Source organism: Corylus avellana, chromosome 2 (assembly GCF_965113065.1).
Source record: "Corylus avellana chromosome 2, dhCorAvel1.hap1.2, whole genome shotgun sequence".
Taxonomy (NCBI): Eukaryota; Viridiplantae; Streptophyta; class Magnoliopsida; order Fagales; family Betulaceae; genus Corylus; species Corylus avellana.
This window is the reverse complement of record NC_142491.1, coordinates 47332285-47351382: the sequence shown is the minus strand read 5'-3', so window position 1 is coordinate 47351382 and position 19098 is coordinate 47332285. Positions and strand designations below refer to the sequence as shown.

At 33.6% G+C, this 19098-nt stretch overlaps 3 protein-coding genes across 4 annotated transcripts; all 3 read right to left on the bottom strand.

Moving 5' to 3' along the window:
* Positions 1–3245: 3245 nt before the first annotated feature.
* On the bottom strand, positions 3246–4067 carry LOC132167003 (transmembrane protein, putative (DUF3464)). The gene has a single exon (XM_059577891.2). It carries the CDS (start codon positions 4009–4011, stop codon positions 3475–3477), a length of 537 nt encoding a protein of 178 aa, XP_059433874.1. The 5' UTR covers positions 4012–4067; the 3' UTR covers positions 3246–3474.
* Positions 4068–4869: 802 nt separating this feature from the next.
* Positions 4870–8539, bottom strand: LOC132189312 (DUF21 domain-containing protein At5g52790-like). Of its 2 annotated transcripts, XM_059603996.2 has the most exons (13): positions 8359–8539; positions 8179–8255; positions 7980–8063; positions 7768–7881; positions 7491–7577; positions 7174–7313; positions 6981–7068; positions 6754–6827; positions 6121–6299; positions 5797–6005; positions 5491–5531; positions 5083–5374; positions 4870–4917 (listed from the first exon to the last, which is right to left on the bottom strand). In XM_059603996.2, the coding sequence occupies exons 1-13, from the start codon at positions 8537–8539 to the stop codon at positions 4870–4872; spliced, it is 1614 nt and encodes a 537-aa protein (XP_059459979.2). The 2 variants fall into 2 exon arrangements, with proteins under 2 accessions (XP_059459979.2, XP_088370091.1); XM_088513965.1 differs by lacking the exons at positions 4870–4917; positions 5083–5374; positions 5491–5531; positions 5797–6005 and having other exon boundaries at positions 6223–6253.
* Positions 8540–12742: 4203 nt separating this feature from the next.
* Positions 12743–17247, bottom strand: LOC132163408 (DUF21 domain-containing protein At5g52790-like). The gene is made up of 13 exons (XM_059573692.2): positions 16995–17247; positions 16806–16882; positions 16642–16725; positions 16438–16551; positions 15593–15679; positions 15358–15497; positions 15181–15268; positions 14914–14987; positions 14587–14771; positions 14179–14441; positions 13642–13688; positions 13281–13536; positions 12743–12935 (listed from the first exon to the last, which is right to left on the bottom strand). The coding sequence occupies exons 1-13, from the start codon at positions 17173–17175 to the stop codon at positions 12873–12875; spliced, it is 1659 nt and encodes a 552-aa protein (XP_059429675.2). The 5' UTR covers positions 17176–17247; the 3' UTR covers positions 12743–12872.
* Between the last annotated feature and the right edge of the window lie 1851 nt (positions 17248–19098).

Genomic DNA, 19098 nt, shown 5'->3' with positions numbered 1-19098 from the left:
TAAAATGTAGAAAACATGTCTTTTCCGCTTAGGTTTTCTCTCCTTCTCTTTTTTCTCTTTTATTATTATTATTATTTTTATTGAGATTGATTTACTTATAAGAAAATTAAAAATTAAATAATTTATTCCAAAAAATAAGAAAAATCCAAATCAGATAGGGATAAGCTCAAAGAGCAGATAGGGATCAGCCCAGTGCGCCCACATAATAACAAGTACTCCATCCAAATTTATTTTGATGGTATGTGTTAAAAGAATATATTGACTAATTATAACTAGAAAAAAATACACTTAAGTTTTTAAAAAGTACTTAATACCGGAGCCCATTGGCCATGGCATTGATTATATATAATTAAGTATTCTGTGGGAATTTAGGATGGTAATTAAGTAATTTCGATGGGCTATGGTCTAGTTGTAGCTTTTCTTCAGCCAAAAGACGACCAAATGTCTACATCATTGGGGAAAAATTGGCTATTTTATTTTATTTAACAGATTAGTCATTGACAAAGCCTGATCAATTAATCTAAGATAATTACGGATTTTGTCTCTTTTGAGGTCATCAATGCAGTCACTGCAACTGATCATGCATATCTTTGTGACCAGTTAAACATGTCCATTCCATGTAGTAGTTGAGATTTTAAATTTTTTTATATGCTCATGGTGCAAAGGATTTAGAAAATTATTATTTTTCAGGCTGTCTTTGATGTAACCGAACACTTATAGATGACATCAATCATCGAAAAGAAATCGAACTTAGAATCTAATATTTCAGGTTTAGTTAAATAATCAGAGGGCAGATTTTGAAAGGATGGTGTTCCCTTCACAATGATAACAACTTATTACTAACTACAAGACACTCGTTTTTAATGAATCGAGTCGAAAAAAATTCTTCCAAATAAGTTTTTTTAAATAACTCTATCCATTTTTATTATTATCCAACAAAAATAACAATTCAGGATAAAACTTTAGGTTATAAATATGTAATCTGGTTTATGATATAAGATGGCATGTACGGTTATTAAAATAAGAGTTACAATAAATTAAAAGACAAAAGTTATAAGAACTCAAGTGACAAGAGTTACACGATGGTTATTGTTAGTGTAGAAATAAAAGAGACTTAAGTCATAGACCGAACATAAAAATGAAAGAAACTTAATCATATGCCGAACCAACTTAATTCTCATCAATCATTCAACTTTACAGCTTTACTCTTTTTTTCTTCTCTCAAAAAATATGTTCACTTTATCTCTCCTCTGTTTCTAGAAGAGAGTTGAGTTTTTTTGCTGCGTGTCAAGCTGTTAATATGCTGTAAAATTATTCTTCTTTATCTCTCTGATACCAAAAACCATTAAGTATTTTAAATTTGTATATCTTAGTTTTTCAACCTCGTGTAGTTGGTGAATAACATCGTGAAACAGAGCATAGAGTTAAACAATTAATTAATTCCGAGTTATCCGAAATATCGATTAATTCCGATTCTTTCTTTTTTTTCCGAAATCTTATACTAAATCATTCCCGAAAAATAAAGAAATGTCTCTGTTGCGTATGAAAAACAAGCTCTGTTTTCCATTTAATAGAAGTAAATTGTCTCTGTTGCCCAACAAAAACAGGCTCTCTTTACCATTTCATAGGTCATCAAAAAGCATGCTTTTCAGATCGATTTGGACTCACTATTTATGTCCTCGAATACAGCCAACTGGTCCATTATTCCCATGAGACCAATCAAAGGTTTCCACTATCAATTGGTTACAGGAATGTTCTACAGTGGTTGGTTGGACTCAGTGATGTCGTGGTTAAACTTTCTCATTGTTTTCAGGAACATGGAGAAAAAAATCTCAGGATGCCGTCTGTGATGTCACATTTCTCTCCATCATCCATCCAGTTTTTGGTTGATATTTCCAAATAGAGCCAAATTTTATCAATCAATATCGTTATTTCTTTGAAGTTTGACGTGAAAAAAATTCATTCAATTTAACATATTAATTTGACATATATTCTTAAAATATGTAATTATTATGAAAATAACGCATTCTCTTATGATCTTATTAAAAATTTATGTGACATGCTATAAAAACAGGCCATGTGTAACATTTTTGATTTAACAAAAAAAATAGGGTTAATAGTTTTTTATGGTACCTGAGTTTGCACTTTATTTTATTTTATTTTTCACTGAGTTTTAAAACCGTGTAAATCCAGTACCCAACCTATGGGAAAAGACAGAATCAGTACCTCCGTCAGTTCAGTCAATGAAATTAGCATGTGTTACTCCCATAATACATCACGTGGCGTAAAAAAATTAAAAATAATAAAATAATAATTAAAAAAAGAAGGAAAACAATTTAAGGGTGACTTGAACCCTTTGGCCATGGGGGGTGGCTAGGCCACCCCCATTTGGCCGGATGGGGTGGCTCTGGCTCCAAGGGGAGGCGTTGAAACACCCCCAGTGGGTACTGGGGGTGGCCTTGGCTCCATGGGGTGGCTGAGGGTACTGGGGGTGGTTTCACCAACCCCCACCCCCTTTGGGCACCATTGGAGCCGCCCCCATATGGCCAAGCCACCTCCAAATTTTATTTTATTTTTAATTATTATTTTATTATTTTTAATTTTTTACGCCACATGGCATATTATGAGAATGACACGTGCTAATTTCGTTAATTGAACTGACGGAGGTATTGATTCTGTCTTTTCCCATAGGTTGAGTATTAGATTTACACGGTTTTAAAACTCAGGGAAGAAAAAATAAAAAAGTGCAAACTCAGGTACCAAAAAAGTTATTAACAAAAAAGTATACTCAAGAATAACACTCATTAACAAAAGCTTATAGTCCAATTGACGCATGACGGGAGGAGAACAACTGAAAATAGATAAAGAATAACCTAAAATGATATAAATAAACCACGTTGATCAAAGTCTCACCGGTCAACAATGAAATTTTTGTAAAGTCTCACTACCAAGAAAAAGAGAGCAATCATGCCTCCAAAAAAACATATATTTTTTTTCATTTATTATAATCTAATAATCTCCATAGGAGTACAAAGTGTATTTAAATAGACATGGTAAAGTAAATCTGAACCCTAAATTAACTGACTTTTGGACTAAGCCCATTGTTAAATAACAAAAGCCCTAATTTAAGAGACTTTGGGCCAAGCCCATAACAATAACTCTTAAATACTAATTTAAATGCAAATAACTTAATTAACTAAAAAAATCCAAATATCCTTCAAAAAAAAAAAAAAAAAAAATCCAAATAAAATTAAAATACGAACTTATTTATTTTTTCCTACCTATATATATATATATATATGGCTGAGAAGAAAATGATCCACTCATACAGAACAGAATCCCAAAGAAGAAAAAGAAAAAAAGAGTTCGAATTACCTGTGATTTTGATTAAATTGATCGAGTGCAGTACTATATTACACAATTGAAAGGAAGGTGAAAGCGTGTGAGAGGCAATTGAGGTCACATTATAAGCGCTCATATATCCTCCTGCTTCCACATCTCAACCCAATTCTCTCGAGCCTCTTCCAATCCAAGAATTGAACCTTTCTTCTCTTCGTCCCAACTTGTAGACAGTGCTCCATAGGCAATGCCAAACGTTGATGCCCCGAAAGTCAGAAAAGTTGTCAGCAAAGGGAGCCATAGTGGCACATCCCACAGATGTTGCTCCTTAATCACACCAAAAATGTGCAAAAATGCTAAGCCAAGGCCCATAGGCACCAACACAAAAGCCAAGATTCTCACTATAATTCTGTTAAACACGGCTTGTGGAACTTCTTCATCGTCATTGTTATTGGTTTTGTTGGAGTTTTTGCTAGTGTCACTTCCTTCTATGGTGGCAGGTGCAGTGCCTGTAAAACCTTTGGGGCCACTGGCATGTGGTTTGAGTTTGCTTGTGGGACGTTTTAGGTTTAGCATGGTTGTCGGGTGGAGGTTTGGGCTTCTGGGCTTCCATGGAGAAGGCTTTGAAAGGTAGAGAGGTGGTTGTGATGAACAAGTTATCAGGGTTTTCATGGCTTCCTTCCTGGCAATGTTATGAACTTTCAATTACACAGTATGTTTGTTGTATGTACTTGTTGCTAGATATCTTATCCAAAAATATGTGAATGGTGTTGGCTTTGTGTCATGAGATATTTTGTTGTTTTATATGATTCATTTTAGGTGAATTTTGAGGTTCTATCTTTTGCAAATAGACAAATATCTCCCTTGGGAAGCACAATTTATTACCATAGATTGTCTTGATGGTGCTGAAATATCAAATATTAAAATTTGACAGTCACAGACATATGATAGAGATTTCCAACATTTTTATTCTTGGACTATCCGTTTTCTTGTTTCAGAAATTTGAGTCTCATAAATATGTTTTCACATTTGCTATCTAAATTACTAGCAAATTATTGAGAATTCAGATCCATGAACACCACATACGACACGCACTACTAATTAAGCACGTAGGGTTGTTAATTAGCTAGCTATCTCATGATGTAAGCACGGGTAATTTAGTGAATTTAAATTAACAGGATATAGTCAAAATTATGTCCGAGAACAAATGGATGTTAGGGTAACAATTAGTCCTAAAAGTTTATAAGTAGATAAAAAAAGGAAATTATAGAATCAAGGTCCAAATTCCGAACATTTACTTAAATATTATGTTAAATTAATAGTTATTCCAAAAATTCTAATAGAAAATGATAAATTTAATTATTTAACTCATATTTAAACACTAGAAGTGTTTATGTTTTTGACACAAATATTTATTTTGGACTAAGAAAGTCTTCTTTGAAATCTATCAATTTCAACCTCTTATTCAAATCCAATCTACATATATACATTGTTTTAGAGACCAAACATACTGAAGCTTTGAAATTAATTCTATGGATCGCCAGGCTGCCACAGCTTTTCATATAATGTCCTCGAAACCTGTCAAAAGGTTAATGTGGTTAGTATTCATCTTATTTCAATTAAATATTTAAATAAAAAAATAGTTATTGATATAATTAATATATATATATATATATATATATATATATTTTTGTAAAATAAAAGAAGCATATTTATGTTAATGTAATTAAGATTTGGACGTACCTTATGCAAGGATGGCGAGTAGCGTGCACCGCCGGCATATATTGTTGGGTAATTTGGCATGGATTTTTCAGGGGAAGGAGATAGACTTGGTCTAATCATGCGTGGAGATTGAAGATATGCTGAAATCGGTGAACGCAGTATTGGAGAATGGTTATATGAAGACATTGGAGTATGGTGATAGGAAGAAAGTGGGGATGCCACAGAAGTTTGCCGTTGAAAATGAGAACCCGATGTTGCTGCTGGATATCTTGATGGTGATATTTTTGAAGGTGACAAATAATTGATTTTAATTCTGTTGTGCAGATATATACATAGACAATATGATTAATAAATATAAATAAAGTTCATCGAATTAAAGATAACTAAGCTAAAATAATAATGTATTTAACGAAAGTAATCATTAATTACCTTTTATGATCGTCAACATCTGTCTCATCCAGAATTTCCTCCTATAAAAATTTAGTGATCAAACAGATAAACACACATCAGCATGCAGGCAGAAATAGAGGTTTGATTTTGCTTGGTTTGGCAGTTTTAAAACAATTTTTTTTTTTTTTTTTAAAAAAAAAATACAGTTAATGAAAACACAATTAGCAAGCACTTAATTAATTGGTAAAATTACAGTTCGGCCTTTAAAATAGCAATATAGCGTTTTATTGTAATATATTGGTAAAAAGATTATATATGTTGCTACTTAAAAATATTATATATAACCTGCAATAGCTCCTCCATAACATCCTCCAGGGTTATGATACCAATGACCTCTTCATCTAAATTTGGAAGAGATTCCAAATCTTCAATTGAAATGCTTTCATCTTCTCGCTCCCTTTTCTTCTTTGGTTGTGGGCTTAAATTATCGATGTGCTTGACATTATCTAATGTTGGATTTTGAATTTCGCTGCCACTAAACTGGTGATCGGTTCCTGAGAATAATAAGTGATGATCAACCCACCATTATTTTCTCAAGTTGCAGATAAATTAATGATTTTTGTGGTTGATTCTGCAGACAATTTAAGTAGAAAATTTTGAATTACGTACCTTTTCTCAGTGCATGGCTGCTTTGTCTTGAATTTAAATTAACATTTAACTTGATTATGCTAGACTCGGCTTCCTTCTCTAGACTACTCTCCCTAACTCCCTTTATAACAACAGCCATGTGACTGTGACCCTTCTGGAATTCATTCAGTAAATCGTAGAGAGGCAAACAACCATGCACCCTGTCACAAATTTTGAAAGTTGATTACATGATATTTTATGCCATTACTGACTTACAATTACAAATTTCAGATGAAGCTGTCAAAGGTGAACAACATATATATATATATAGAAGATATTGTAGAAATATATAATAAAATATATGAAGTGAAAGAGAGTGGCCGGAAGCAGAGAAAATTAAAGATACTAATTAACAAGACCTTTAGGGCTACATCTTTGCCGTACTGAAGCATATATATTAAACTGTATTATATAATATTTGATATTTATAAAGGAAGGAGGGTGTGGTAAACAAGATAATTAAGGTGACCAAGTTAAGGAATCAATGATAAACTTAGAAGGAATTAGTAAATCATGCTAAAATGGAAATATATAGAAAATATTTTAACAGATACAACACATTTATTTTGAAGGAAAAGATTTTGAAAAAGAAAATCAACCATAAAAGTTGCATACCTAGGAATTCTCCTGATAACAAGATCTTTGATGGGTGTTTCATCTTCGGGGCGGACCTTGATCAAATTTTTTACCTATAACAGAAGAACAGGTCCTAGCTACTCACATAACATATCTATAGCTATATATATCACCATTAAAAAAAGGAAAAAAAGTAGATAAGCTTTCTCCCATTTCACTGGAAACAAACACCGAGTAGAAACTGGGAAGATCGAGTTGATGCTCACCAAAATAAGGCCAAGGATATTTGTGGGGCTTCCAGAGTAGATGGGCACACGACTATGTCCTTTGCTCAATATTAGCCCCATTGTTTGCCTAGCTACGTAAATAATGAATTTAATTCATCAGATGAAGTTAATTATTATTATTATTATTATTATATTAAATACCATGCATGCATAGACGAAAAGAGGGGCATACTCATCAAGTTTCGATTCCATGTGAAGCGAAAATATTTCAGATATGGGCGTCATGGCATCTTTGGCAGTTTTCTGTGTCATATCTAATGCTCCAGTAATTATGGTAGTTTCATCATGTGTTAACTCTCCACCTTTTCCTGCCTATAAAAAATGGTAATTAATAATCATGATTTACGTACATCACTACAAGCTCCTCAAAACGTGATCAATTTGGCTTATAGATATTGAATATGGAACCCTTCTGATCATCAAATTCAATTAGTTTGCAAATGAAAAACATTATATTCCGTAAGTATGATAATTAAGACCCTATATAACCTTAATTCCATGCATATCCACCAATGTTTTAAGCTCAGTCCGTCCTAGAAGTGCAGAATGCCCTTTACCGAGAAGCCAATCCAACAGCTGCAAATCAAGAAAATTATATTTATTAATTGTAAATAAGCAATGCCCTTTTATCTTGTTAAATCACTACTTATTTCAAAAATTTAAGTAAATATTAATTTTTAAATAACTTGCCATCATCATTGTTTTTATTTTTTTAAACGTAACACTCTACAATTTTATTTAGTATATATAAGTGCAAATTAATTACCTTACTAATGGGGTAAGCTATAGGAAAGAAGACCAAGACAAGCAACCGAACTAGGAAAGAGAGTTTTGCACCAACACTTAGCCCATACCTTGAACACACCGATTGAGGGATTATCTGGGAAAGTAAAACAGTTATTAATTATATGTATAGTTAATTTACAAATGATCAACAACCAATCCACATTTCAAAAAGGGGTAGTAAAACAGTTTTACCTCTCCAAATGCAAGTATGAGGGTGACTGATATCAATATAGCGGCCCAAGCTGGAAGAAGTGCATCGACGAAAATGGGAAGGGCCTTGTTTAACATATATATATTTCGAATTAATATGGATTATATGAAAAAAAAAAAAAAAAAAAACAGGAAGCAAACTATATATATATATATTTATATATATGATCAGATCTAGTACCTCCATTGCCATGGCATTGCTTATGAGTAGGGTACATAGGAGTAAGTGATGGTTCTTGACGATTGGGAGAATTTTTTCTGCTATCAAAAGATATTAAATTATACATGCAACTATATGTATATATATAATCTAAGAAACTAATTAAGGGAAATGTGCGAAAAAAGTGAATAATTAGTTGACCTGCGTTCTTCCTGTCTCGGGGCTGGCCAGCCTTGGCAATGACCTCAAGATCAACGAGGCTAAGGGACATGAGCCCTAGGGTAAGGCCTGACATGAGGCCGGCAAAAGACACAAGAACCACGCATATGACTAGATACACCCAGAACATGGGCTCGCAACATGGAACATCATTTGCAGCCATTTAGTTAAATGATAAGAAATGTTCTTGCTTTTAACACAGAAAGTTTGGCTCTGGATAAACGACCGAGGAGGAGATCTATCTTATCTTGGGATATAAATATAATGAAAAAGGAGCTAATCTGACCGACCATAGCGTCACAGTCTGGCAGCCATTGCCATAGCAAAATTGCACTGTGTCTCTAGCGAAAAGCAGTGCTGATGATGAATCATGATCGACTTGCTGATTAAACAATTCAAAACAAGTAGGACGATGTGGAATTATTGCAGCCATCGTAACTGCACTTATAAATTAATTAATTAGGTAAACTTAGTCATCAAAGCTGCAATAATTGAGCAATATATCAGTGACGGTTATAAGACAGGGATTCGGATCCCTTGGAATTTTTAAGAAAATTCTAGTTTCTGAAATTTCAAATCCAAGCCATTCATTTTCATCAAAGAGTCATTATCCTACTACTTGTTGCACTACTAATAAAATAATAAAATAATGATGATTATTAATATCATTAAAAATTTATTATTATTTTATTAGTAGTAAGACAATAATGACTTTTGGATGAAAATAGATGGCCTGAATGTGAAATTTCAGAAACTAGAATTTTCCTAGGGAATTCGAATCCTATAAGACAGACCCAAGTCAAAGTAATTGATCATTAACATTATATATATATAAACAAATTCATTCTTCGGTAGGATTGCAAAATAAAAATAGGATTATATTTCTCTTCTCCGGAAAGAACGATAGTGAAGGAATTAGCAGTACTATTGCATTTTCAGATTTCTTAGGTATATGATTAGTTTGTGCAGCCTCAATTACTTACTCCTCGTCTCATATTCTAATTTTGCCAAAGCGAACATAATTTCCGATAGAGCTCATTTGTTTGAACAAGTATTCATGTTGTTCAAGTATTTGCTCGATAGGGGGAACCCTGGCTCAGATAATGTACGGATCCCGATCCAATATTCCACCTCCTTGGAGAAATTTGACTAACTCGATCGTACTGCACAGTACAGTTATTACTAGATCTACCAGTTTTAACATAAAACAAATTAAGGTGGATCGAAGAAACTGTCTATGATTTAGGAGACCATACTGAAAATTCATATATATATATATATATGATCCTGTGGGAACCACGTATATGTATAGTTTCTAAATGTCTGTATAGACTAAAGAATTTAAAGGAAATTTCATTGATCTGGTGCCAATTCCTAATTAACCTAGCTGATCTGATGCATGCTTTTTGTTTTTCATTATAATAATGGATGTCCGGTGGAGCAGTTAAAACAGGACCATACACACATAAGCACCTCATGACACCCACCAATGTTTTCTTATTGGATTGTTGCACCTAGCTAGTGAAGTGGCAATTAACCCTAATTAACTCAAAAAAGTTTATTGATAGATTGTGGATCATGCATGCGGTAGTGGTGGGAATATGCATGCCCCTCTTTATTTCAATGAAAATGGAAATAACCCAAGATTTTTATTTTGTTTCTGAAAAAAACAAAAAAAAAACTTATAATATTAGGACTGAAATCAATGCATTAATAGCAATTACCAACAAATTATATATAGAAAGCAACATCACGGTGTATCACCATATAATATTTGTTTTACTGAGTAATTAGGGCCGACTCTAGCCTTATACGAAGAGATTTTGAGTAAATTTACTGCTGATATTCCCTCGATGTGACTTTTCATAAAAATTAAAAAATAAAAAACAATTAAAGAAATTCAAAGAGGTGAGCTAATTAAATCTACTCGTCTTTAATTGAAAACACCACAAATGCTATTTCTCCCTCTCGCTCTCTCTCTCTCAATGGCTTTCTATCTCTTTCTTTTTTTGTGACTTTCTGTATTATTAATTAAAAGGAGATGTTGAAAAACTTAAATATACAATTTAATTAGTAACTTTGTATAAAAAAAAAGGAGAAAAATAATGTTAGAACAGTTTTTAGTATGGTGTCAGGAAAACATTGATGCCTAATTAGTTTATTGGAAAAAAGTGTATGCCTAAATACACAATATTTCAGTCCGAGGTTAATACCTAGTGTAGTACTGGCCTATTTATAAGCTAAGAAATAGAGTTAAACATGTACTAGCTAGGTCTCCTTCTTCAATGTGAGTTTGAATTGGACCTAGGCTCTTACCACTGTTAAACCAGATTCTTCCAGTAGAGTCCTACTTGCACTCAGATTGTCTCTCCCTGAATTGGTAGCTCTGTGGGCCTGTCATTGGTCTTGAAGCCCATGATTTGATGAACCGGTTGAGTGAGATTATTTCCTACAAATAATATAACATAAAAATTAAAATAAATACTGCTCAATATTTTTTTTAAAAAAAAAAATTTCACATAAATATATTGCCTTAGGCCTCAAAATCTATCGAGTTGACCTCCCAATACACTTTATTGCATGGTAAAGTTAGGCACAAGCATTAAGTTGTTTGTATTTCATATGAAAGCAGGGCTTCCATATATTAATTTCTTCAATCGGTTGAATGATCAAATTTCTAATTCATTAAAAAAAAAAAAAAAAAGGGTTTGGTACAAATTTGTACTTGTCACAAAATTGGAATGCGTCGACAATTGGCATGCAATGCTGATGGAAGCCCAAACACAAACATAAAAAAGTCGGTGATTTTTGGATAATTAAATGTAACTAGTGCAGATTAACTGCCCATAAATGATTTGGTTGCAATAATATATTGCCATTGTTAATGTTATCATTTTTGTAGCCATGCTGTCGGCTGTACACACTTGTCCAACAAATTTATCATCAAATGTACTTGAATTATTAGCGATCCAAACATAAAATGTGAAGAAACTTTTATGGGGTGGCTTCTTATGTAAGCAAGTTCAGGGTAGTTCAAGACGTGTTTAGATAATTAACTCGGAAAGACTTTTATATTTGCCAACAGATCCGCTAGGTTGTTGAACTCCAATTGAGTACTGCTACAAATCCCTCTTGTGTCATTCTTGAGTTAATGGTTGAAGTCTCATTTGGCAGTTACATTTGAAGGCTTAATGGTTTAATTCTAATCAACAAAACAAAATCTCTCTTCTTAGCTACAAACAAATCTGAATATCTAAATCTATCCCAAACTTCTTTTTTAATTCCAAATTATCTTGCAATTTCTATAAAATGATTAACAATTCGAAAGTTAATATGTTCCCACGACTGTTAATAGAAGTAAATATTAAATTCAAATTTATAAATCTACTAGGATTGTTCACAAAAGATTTAATTTAATTTTTTTTAAGAATAATTAACGGCTTTTTGGTCCTAAAAACTAAAAAGAGTCATTTTGGAAATTCTTCTTATATCACTCTTTTGTCTCTAAAAAATGAAGTGACTTTTAAAATTACAATTTGATCAAAATCTAATAATGATTAATCACAAGCCTAATGATAATTTTAAGAGCCACATTATTCTTGAAAAGACATGAGAATGACATAAGAGTGACTTATAGCATTGCGCTCCTAAAAAGATTTCACCAGGATGTTCAAGTATTTATTTATTTTTACTTTTGAATTTTATATAAGTAATGATGGAGTCCAACTAATTACGAATTTAATTATGTGGGTCTCTTAGGTGGTCAGGTCGGATCTGGCCGGATTACCTCTAGTGAAATTTTCACTGGAGGTTTCCTGTTAAAAAAAAATTAAAATTGAATGGATAGGATTGCAAGTTTTGAAGAAGAGTAATTTCTCACTAGAAGTAATCCTATCCATTCGTTTTTTTTTTTGAAAAATTCGATTTTACATATAATATTAAGAATGCAAAAATAAGAATTAAGTTTGTTCATCCTCTGTTATTCTTTCGTTATTCCTTAATAGTAATACGATTAATGAATTTTTAGAACTAATGAAATAATTTTATGAGGATATATATGAATCTGAGTCCTTAAAGTTTCTTTAAAGCTCGTTAATTTCTTACGTGCGATTCACGTGACAAAAAAAGAATCTACTATAATAATAATAAACGACTTGATGTAATATCTTTCTTGAAATTGCTTTTCTTTAGTGACATGGACACCCCAACTATCAGGTAGTTTACAAGAACCAAGTTTGGTACAATATTAACTTTACAAGTGGCAAAGCCATGTTTGTTGATGACTTTGTTTTCTGTTCTTTAAGTCAAAAGATTAAATAAACAACTCAAAATACAAAACACAACAATAATTTTCACCTTTACAACATACACGGCCAAACACAACATACAAATTTTACTATATATACACCAAAACCCAATAGGAAGTAGAGAGAGAATATGCAGTTTTGATGCTGCAAACTTCTACAAGTGATGCTAGCAAGTTGACACCAACTTGTCTATATCGGAGCTTTATGAAAATCACCATCATGTAATAGCTTCTTATATAACTTTCTTGATACCTGGTAAGAAATTGATGATGATTTAAGGTATATTGATGATAGAACATGGCAACGGAATAAAAAGCAGCTATAAAATAGACAGCCTTATTCCTAGAAGGGCCAGAACACAATCATTGTAACATCCTCTCTTCCCCTTTTCAATATGTACATAAAAGTCTATTATGAGAATAAATTCTTCTACTTCTGGTAACATAATAGTTTCTGAAGCATTTTAACTTGTGCCGAGGCATTGTGAATTCCAAAAACTACATTGAAGTTTGTATTTGATGTCAAAAACATTATTCAATTAAACATAGCTCAATGTTCTCTCTTTTAAAAGCATGAATAATTAAAATTATGACATACTTGATGGGAGGATGGCGAGCTATGAACACGGACTGCAGATCTGGCTGGAGAATTTGGTATAGATCTTCCAGGGGAAGCATATAGTGTTGGTCTTACTAGCGGGGTCTGTACATATGGGGCAATGGGTGAGCGCAGTATACGAGTGTAGGAAGAGAGTGGAGATGGCTCTGGAGTTCTCCAACAAGGATGGGAAGCAGAAGATCTTCTGGGAGATGCAGATGACGATCTTCTTGAAGATCGCAGGTTGATTCTAATTCTGGAAAAAGAAACAGAATTAAATAAGATTAAAAGACTCTTCAAAACCAGCAAAATGTCTGGGGGTGAAACAGCATCTAGGACAAATATAATGTCCATTACTCACTTGTTGTGGACATCAACATATTCATCAGTTTCATCCAGTATATCTTCCTTCAATACAGAACAAAAAGCATTAGCTTTCTTACGACAAGAAAACAAAAAAAAATAAGAACAAGAACCATTCCACCTTAATCTTTGATAAACAGGATTAAATTTAGTATTTTCATAACACCTAATCCAATCAATCCAGAAAGCAGATCAAGGGGCTCCTATCCCAAGCTGGACTAATTGTATAAAGCAACTTACTATAAATGTATACAAGGTATTTAAATGATTGCATGTGTTTTAAATTCAGGAGAAAAGCAAGCTTTAGTTGAACTGTATGCTTTTCTTCCCAAAGATAATGCGTTACTTCTTCAACAAGAACCACCAAAGTATAAGGATTATGTTTCTATAATTGTAAGACAAAGATTATTTATCAAGCAACATACATAAGCTCAAGTTAACGCAAGAATTGGATAATAAATCATCTAGTTTTTATGATGAATTATGGAAGTATGCAACAGTTATTAAACTTCACTATAATCTAAGGACTGTCAACCTGTAACAATTCCTCCATAACATCTTCCATTGTTATGATTCCAACGACCTCTTCATCCGAATTGCTTGGGAGCAGTTCTAAATTTTCATATAAAAATTTTTCACTTCCTTCCTCCCGTTTTTTATGTTGTGAATTCAAATATTTCTCTTGCTCCATTACATTCTTTGGTGTTGAACCATGATCATCTATATCACTTGGGTACAAAGGGGATGAATTTGCGGAGATACTCAGATGCTCTTTCTGGTCAAGCGAAGAATATAATCCTGTGAAATTAAGAACCATAACCTTAAATGTCATGGCAGTAGCCTTTGCCCGTGAATTTGGATTTGACCAATCAAACAAAAAATGAATGCAAAATATTATTCTCAAGAAAACTACGTGATTCTATATCACTATGTACTGTTATACCTTTCCTCTCTCCTTGCATTTGATTTGAATTTGGATTGATAATAATATCCAGCATGGTATGCTTGCCTACTGCAGTATGGTCAGTGTCTTTAACATCCTTCTTACACTTAATGACAATAGCCATGTGGCTGTGACCCTTCTGGAACTCATTCAGTATATCATACAGTGGCCAATTTTCATATACCCTGTCATAGAAGATATACAGACTCACACGTCATCGGCCAAAAACACAGCATATGCATAGGCATATGGCCATAAAACTTAAGATGTGTGCAAACTGTCATATGATAGTCATAAACCGCCAATATGAAAAAGTAATTCTCTTACCGAGGTATTCTTCTGATAGTCATAAATTTAATTGGAGTTGCATCTTCAGGACGGCAGAAGATCAAATTCTTAACCTAAAACCAAGAATAACAAATGGCAATGTGGTTATATGACCCCAAAAAAGTTGCTTCAAGATAGATTATACTCTCTTTTTTTTCTTTGTCTTTTGCTAATTAAGCCAAGAAGATTATACTCAAAACTTAAAATCAATGAAGCAAATCTTAAACCATTTTGGGTTGAAAGAAAAGACAATTAAAAAGGCCATACCAGAATAAGGCCAATAATATTTTTTGGGCTTCCGGAGTAGACAGGTATACGACTGTGACCTTTGCTCATTATAAAACCCATTGTATGCCTATGGATAAAGATATGCCGAAATGGTAGTGAGAGATAAAAGGGAGATGTTAATAATATCATTGAGATAAAAGGTAGGCACATACATACATGTCAAGTTTTGAATTTATGTCCAGAGAAAAGGTTTCAGAGATGGGTGTCATAGCATCTTTAGCCGTCTTCTGTGTTAAGTCTAAAGCACCAGTAATAATGGCAGTTTCATGATGTGATAACTCTCCACCTTTCCCTGCCTAGAATTGAATATCAGCATGTCACAATCGTAACTCCTTCTGCTAAACTGCAATCATATTTTTTCCAAATCCTTGATGCGGTATCAGAAACAAACCTTATCCGCATGCAAATCAACCAATGTCTTTAGCTCTGCTCGTCTATAAAGTGCAGAATGCCCTTTACCAAGAAGCCAATCCAAAAGCTGCCAAAAAAGGCGGAAACATATTGTGAAACCAAATTCCCAGTTGTCAAGCTAAAGAAAAAAGGAAAAGTACCTGATATATTTCCTTTTATATATATGTTTGGGAACCAAAAAGTTTATTTTGAGTCACAAAATTCTACTCTTGGTACATTTTTCTTTGATGCACATGCTTTGTTTAGGTAACATGTATCATGTTCATTACTAATAGACACCTTTCAGACGACCGGTGGCTCCAAAATAATGACGATTATGTTGATTGATTATTTGTCAATGTCTCTGCAATTTGTGCTGTGGTTATGAGTTCAAGCCCAATATGTATATCTTAGTCTAAGAAACTTTCTTGGTAGAGTGTCACATGCAGCCTAAACGGATTTAAATGGTTGCTGTCACAAGTCAATCTTCTCTCCTGTGGTGCTTCTTTCACATGATCAAAATAATCAAGGTTCTTCTGTTCTAGCAAGGATAGATGCTTTAACATAATTAAGAGTCTTCTGTTCTCAGAAGCATGGCAGATGAAGAAAAACTATGGTGGAGTTCAACCTTGTTGGGCCATGAATATGGTCCCTTCACTAGTAGATTAGAAGTACAATGGTTTAAAATAATTTCTAATGGTCCTCCACTAGTAGATTAGAACTCTTACTGATGTCATTGGTTGGTATATCATTGCAACTCATGGGTGGAAGTTATGGAGAAAAAGGTGTAGGGTGAAACCAACCAAACTAAAACATTCTATGTAAAGCTTTTGCAACGAAGATTACCTTACTAATTGGATATGATACGGGGAAGAAGACAAGCAGAAGCAGCCGAACAAAGGTGGACAGTTTTGCACCAAGACTTAGTCCATACCGGGAACAGACAGCTTGAGGGATGATCTAGAGAAAAAAAGTAAATAAATAAATAGATAACACCACCCATGTCTTTTGAGTTTCAACAATTAATTGGTTGTGCAATATAGACTTTACCTCTGCGCATGCAAGTACAAGGGTGACTGACATAAGAATAGCAGCCCAAGACGGGAGTATTGCATCCAGGAAAATTGGCAGTGCCTTAAATAAGACAAGCATTCTCAATCAATTTAAATTCAGAATTTGAACTTTGTGTTCTTTATATTGAAAAAGTGACATACCTCCATCGCAAGTGATTTTCCCACAAGGAGGGTGCACAAAAGTAAATGCTCATTCTTAACAATTGACAGGATCTTTGCTGCAGATGATCAATAAGCAAAAGAAAAGAGAACAATAATTGGTGGAACATAATTTCTAGTATATATAATTTGAAGGAAATTGCTCAAATCTAGCTAAATCTGAATGCCAACCTGCATTCTTCCGCTCATGGGGCTGACCAGCCCTAATGAGGACCTCAAGATCAACTTGGCTGAAGGACAGTAGTCCCAGAGCGAGGCCTGATGCTATACCAGCAAATGACACAAGGACAAAACATATGCATAAAAACAACCAAAACTCAGTCTTGCAACAGTGCACGTCGTCTTCTCTCATTGTGTTGTTAGATGAACTATATGTGGCCAAGAATGAAGAGCAAAAAGAAAACAAATGCAATGACAGGTTATACTTGCATGAAGCATGCAGAGGAAGGGGTTGGCTTTAAAGAGAAGTAGGCATTAACAGACAAAGAGCAAAAAGGTTTAGAGTTTTGGTGAAAGACAACAAGAATGGTAAATATGAAGACAGATACAGAGTACGTTGGACCAAAGATATCCTAACAGGCTGCTGTCTCTAGAGATTCTAAAGGGAGAACTCTTATAACTAAAGTTCAAAGTGAGATAATTGACAAGAAATATCCATCATGTTTAAATGATAAAACAATCAGCAAAAGTAAACATAGTGTCATCAATAACTGAGATTGATTGTGAGGGGGCTTTTGGATTTAGTTACAACAAACAAATATTAAATCTTCAATTGACAGCCCGACACCAACTACAGGTAAAAAGATGACCTACATGCGTCTTCAACAATCCTTCAATGCTGTCAGATAGCTTTTGTAATGCATTAATGGACATAATAAGTAACTGGGGTAGCTCATATCTGGGTTCCCAGTTACATTCTATGCTATCCCTAGTAAAAACTCCACCAAATTCAAGTCACGGAATCCCAAAAAAACGGTGTCATTTGAACTTTTTCACATAAAAAACTTTTTGTGCTTGGTAGCAGTGAAAAAAGAACAGCAATTGTGCAATTCGATGCCCCTGGATTCTCTCTAATTGTGCAGATGATATTATAAACCATTATTTGATTAATTAAAAAGAACATTTAGCTAGCTTGGGACTCTCGAGACCAATGGCGGCTTAAGGAACCAGCAATGTCATTTGGTAAGAAAGACGCAAGCATAAGGCACTGAACCTTGTTAAATAATTATTGAAAGTGACATGGGTATACATGTTTAACAATAAAACCGTATCCAAGCATTGTATTGGACAGCATGCATGATGATGAAATCATAAAGCAGAGTACTTTGTGATCTAAATTGATTAATTCAGTTCCTTCGTCTAGACCAATAGATATTGCCCATCAGACAGGGAGAGATTGAACAAATATAAATAAATAAAAAATATAAGAAAAAAACCCATTCAAATAATTACATAGGCAGTTGAGATTACTAGTTGGAAACGATATGATAGCTTTCTGCACAGACCATAATGCATAAAAAATGACTTGGTCAGTGTGTTTTTTGGGATATTTTAAGAAATTTCATTGAAATTTGATTATATTTTAATTATAAAAAATTGTTCATTTCTGTAATCACCAAAACGAATAAATAAGAATAATCATTTCAATACATTCATATGCTTCTTGTATTTCTTGTTCTTATTTCTAAAAAATCATCATTGTATAGTTTCGTCCCCTCATCTTATAGACAAGGACATGTATATTTAATTAGAGGTCACACACGTGTTTGCACGTGTTAGCAATTGATTATTGTCATTCTAAACCTTCCATTATTGCCGTATATTTATTTAAGAGAATAAAATATACACGATAAAATATACACAATAAAATATTGCATGTTTAAATCGCTTCTAGACTTCATCAGCCATGCATGTAATCACAGACACATAAAGTTTGAATAAGAAAGGGAAAGCTCAACCTTAATTTTTTTTTTTTTTTTTTTTAAGTGTACATCAACACCGCGTGTTTGGTGGGATTTGTAGCGCCGACCGAAGCACAAGCTGTTCCAATCTACTCTCACCAAAACGTTAAAAATAGTCGACCACTTTCGTCACTCACGCGGTAACGCCAGTCACCCACTGACGACAGCTACGAACTCCTTTAGGCTTCAACCCCTTGCGTTCTTGTCCAAATGGTTCAGAGCGATCTTGTGATCGTGCAGAAGCAATTTCTTAGTGCTAATTTTCTTGTTTAGGCCCTTTCTTTATTGGCCCGTTCACACATGCTTGGGGGATA

Coding starts and splice junctions, on each gene's coding strand:
- LOC132167003 (XM_059577891.2), bottom strand. CDS start 4,011: ATGAAAACCCTGATAACTTGTTCATCACAACCACCTCTCTACCTTTCA.
- LOC132189312 (XM_059603996.2), bottom strand. CDS start 8,539: ATGGCTGCAAATGATGTTCCATGTTGCGAGCCCATGTTCTGGGTGTAT. Junction 6,300..6,753: donor GTTATCAGGAGAATTCCTAG/GTATGCAACTTT, acceptor AATTTGTGACAG/GGTGCATGGTTGTTTGCCTC. Junction 6,006..6,120: donor CAGCCATGCACTGAGAAAAG/GTACGTAATTCA, acceptor TATTATTCTCAG/GAACCGATCACCAGTTTAGT.
- LOC132163408 (XM_059573692.2), bottom strand. CDS start 17,175: ATGAGAGAAGACGACGTGCACTGTTGCAAGACTGAGTTTTGGTTGTTT. Junction 16,883..16,994: donor CCATGAGCGGAAGAATGCAG/GTTGGCATTCAG, acceptor GATCATCTGCAG/CAAAGATCCTGTCAATTGTT. Junction 13,689..14,178: donor TTATGGAGGAATTGTTACAG/GTTGACAGTCCT, acceptor TCTGTATTGAAG/GAAGATATACTGGATGAAAC.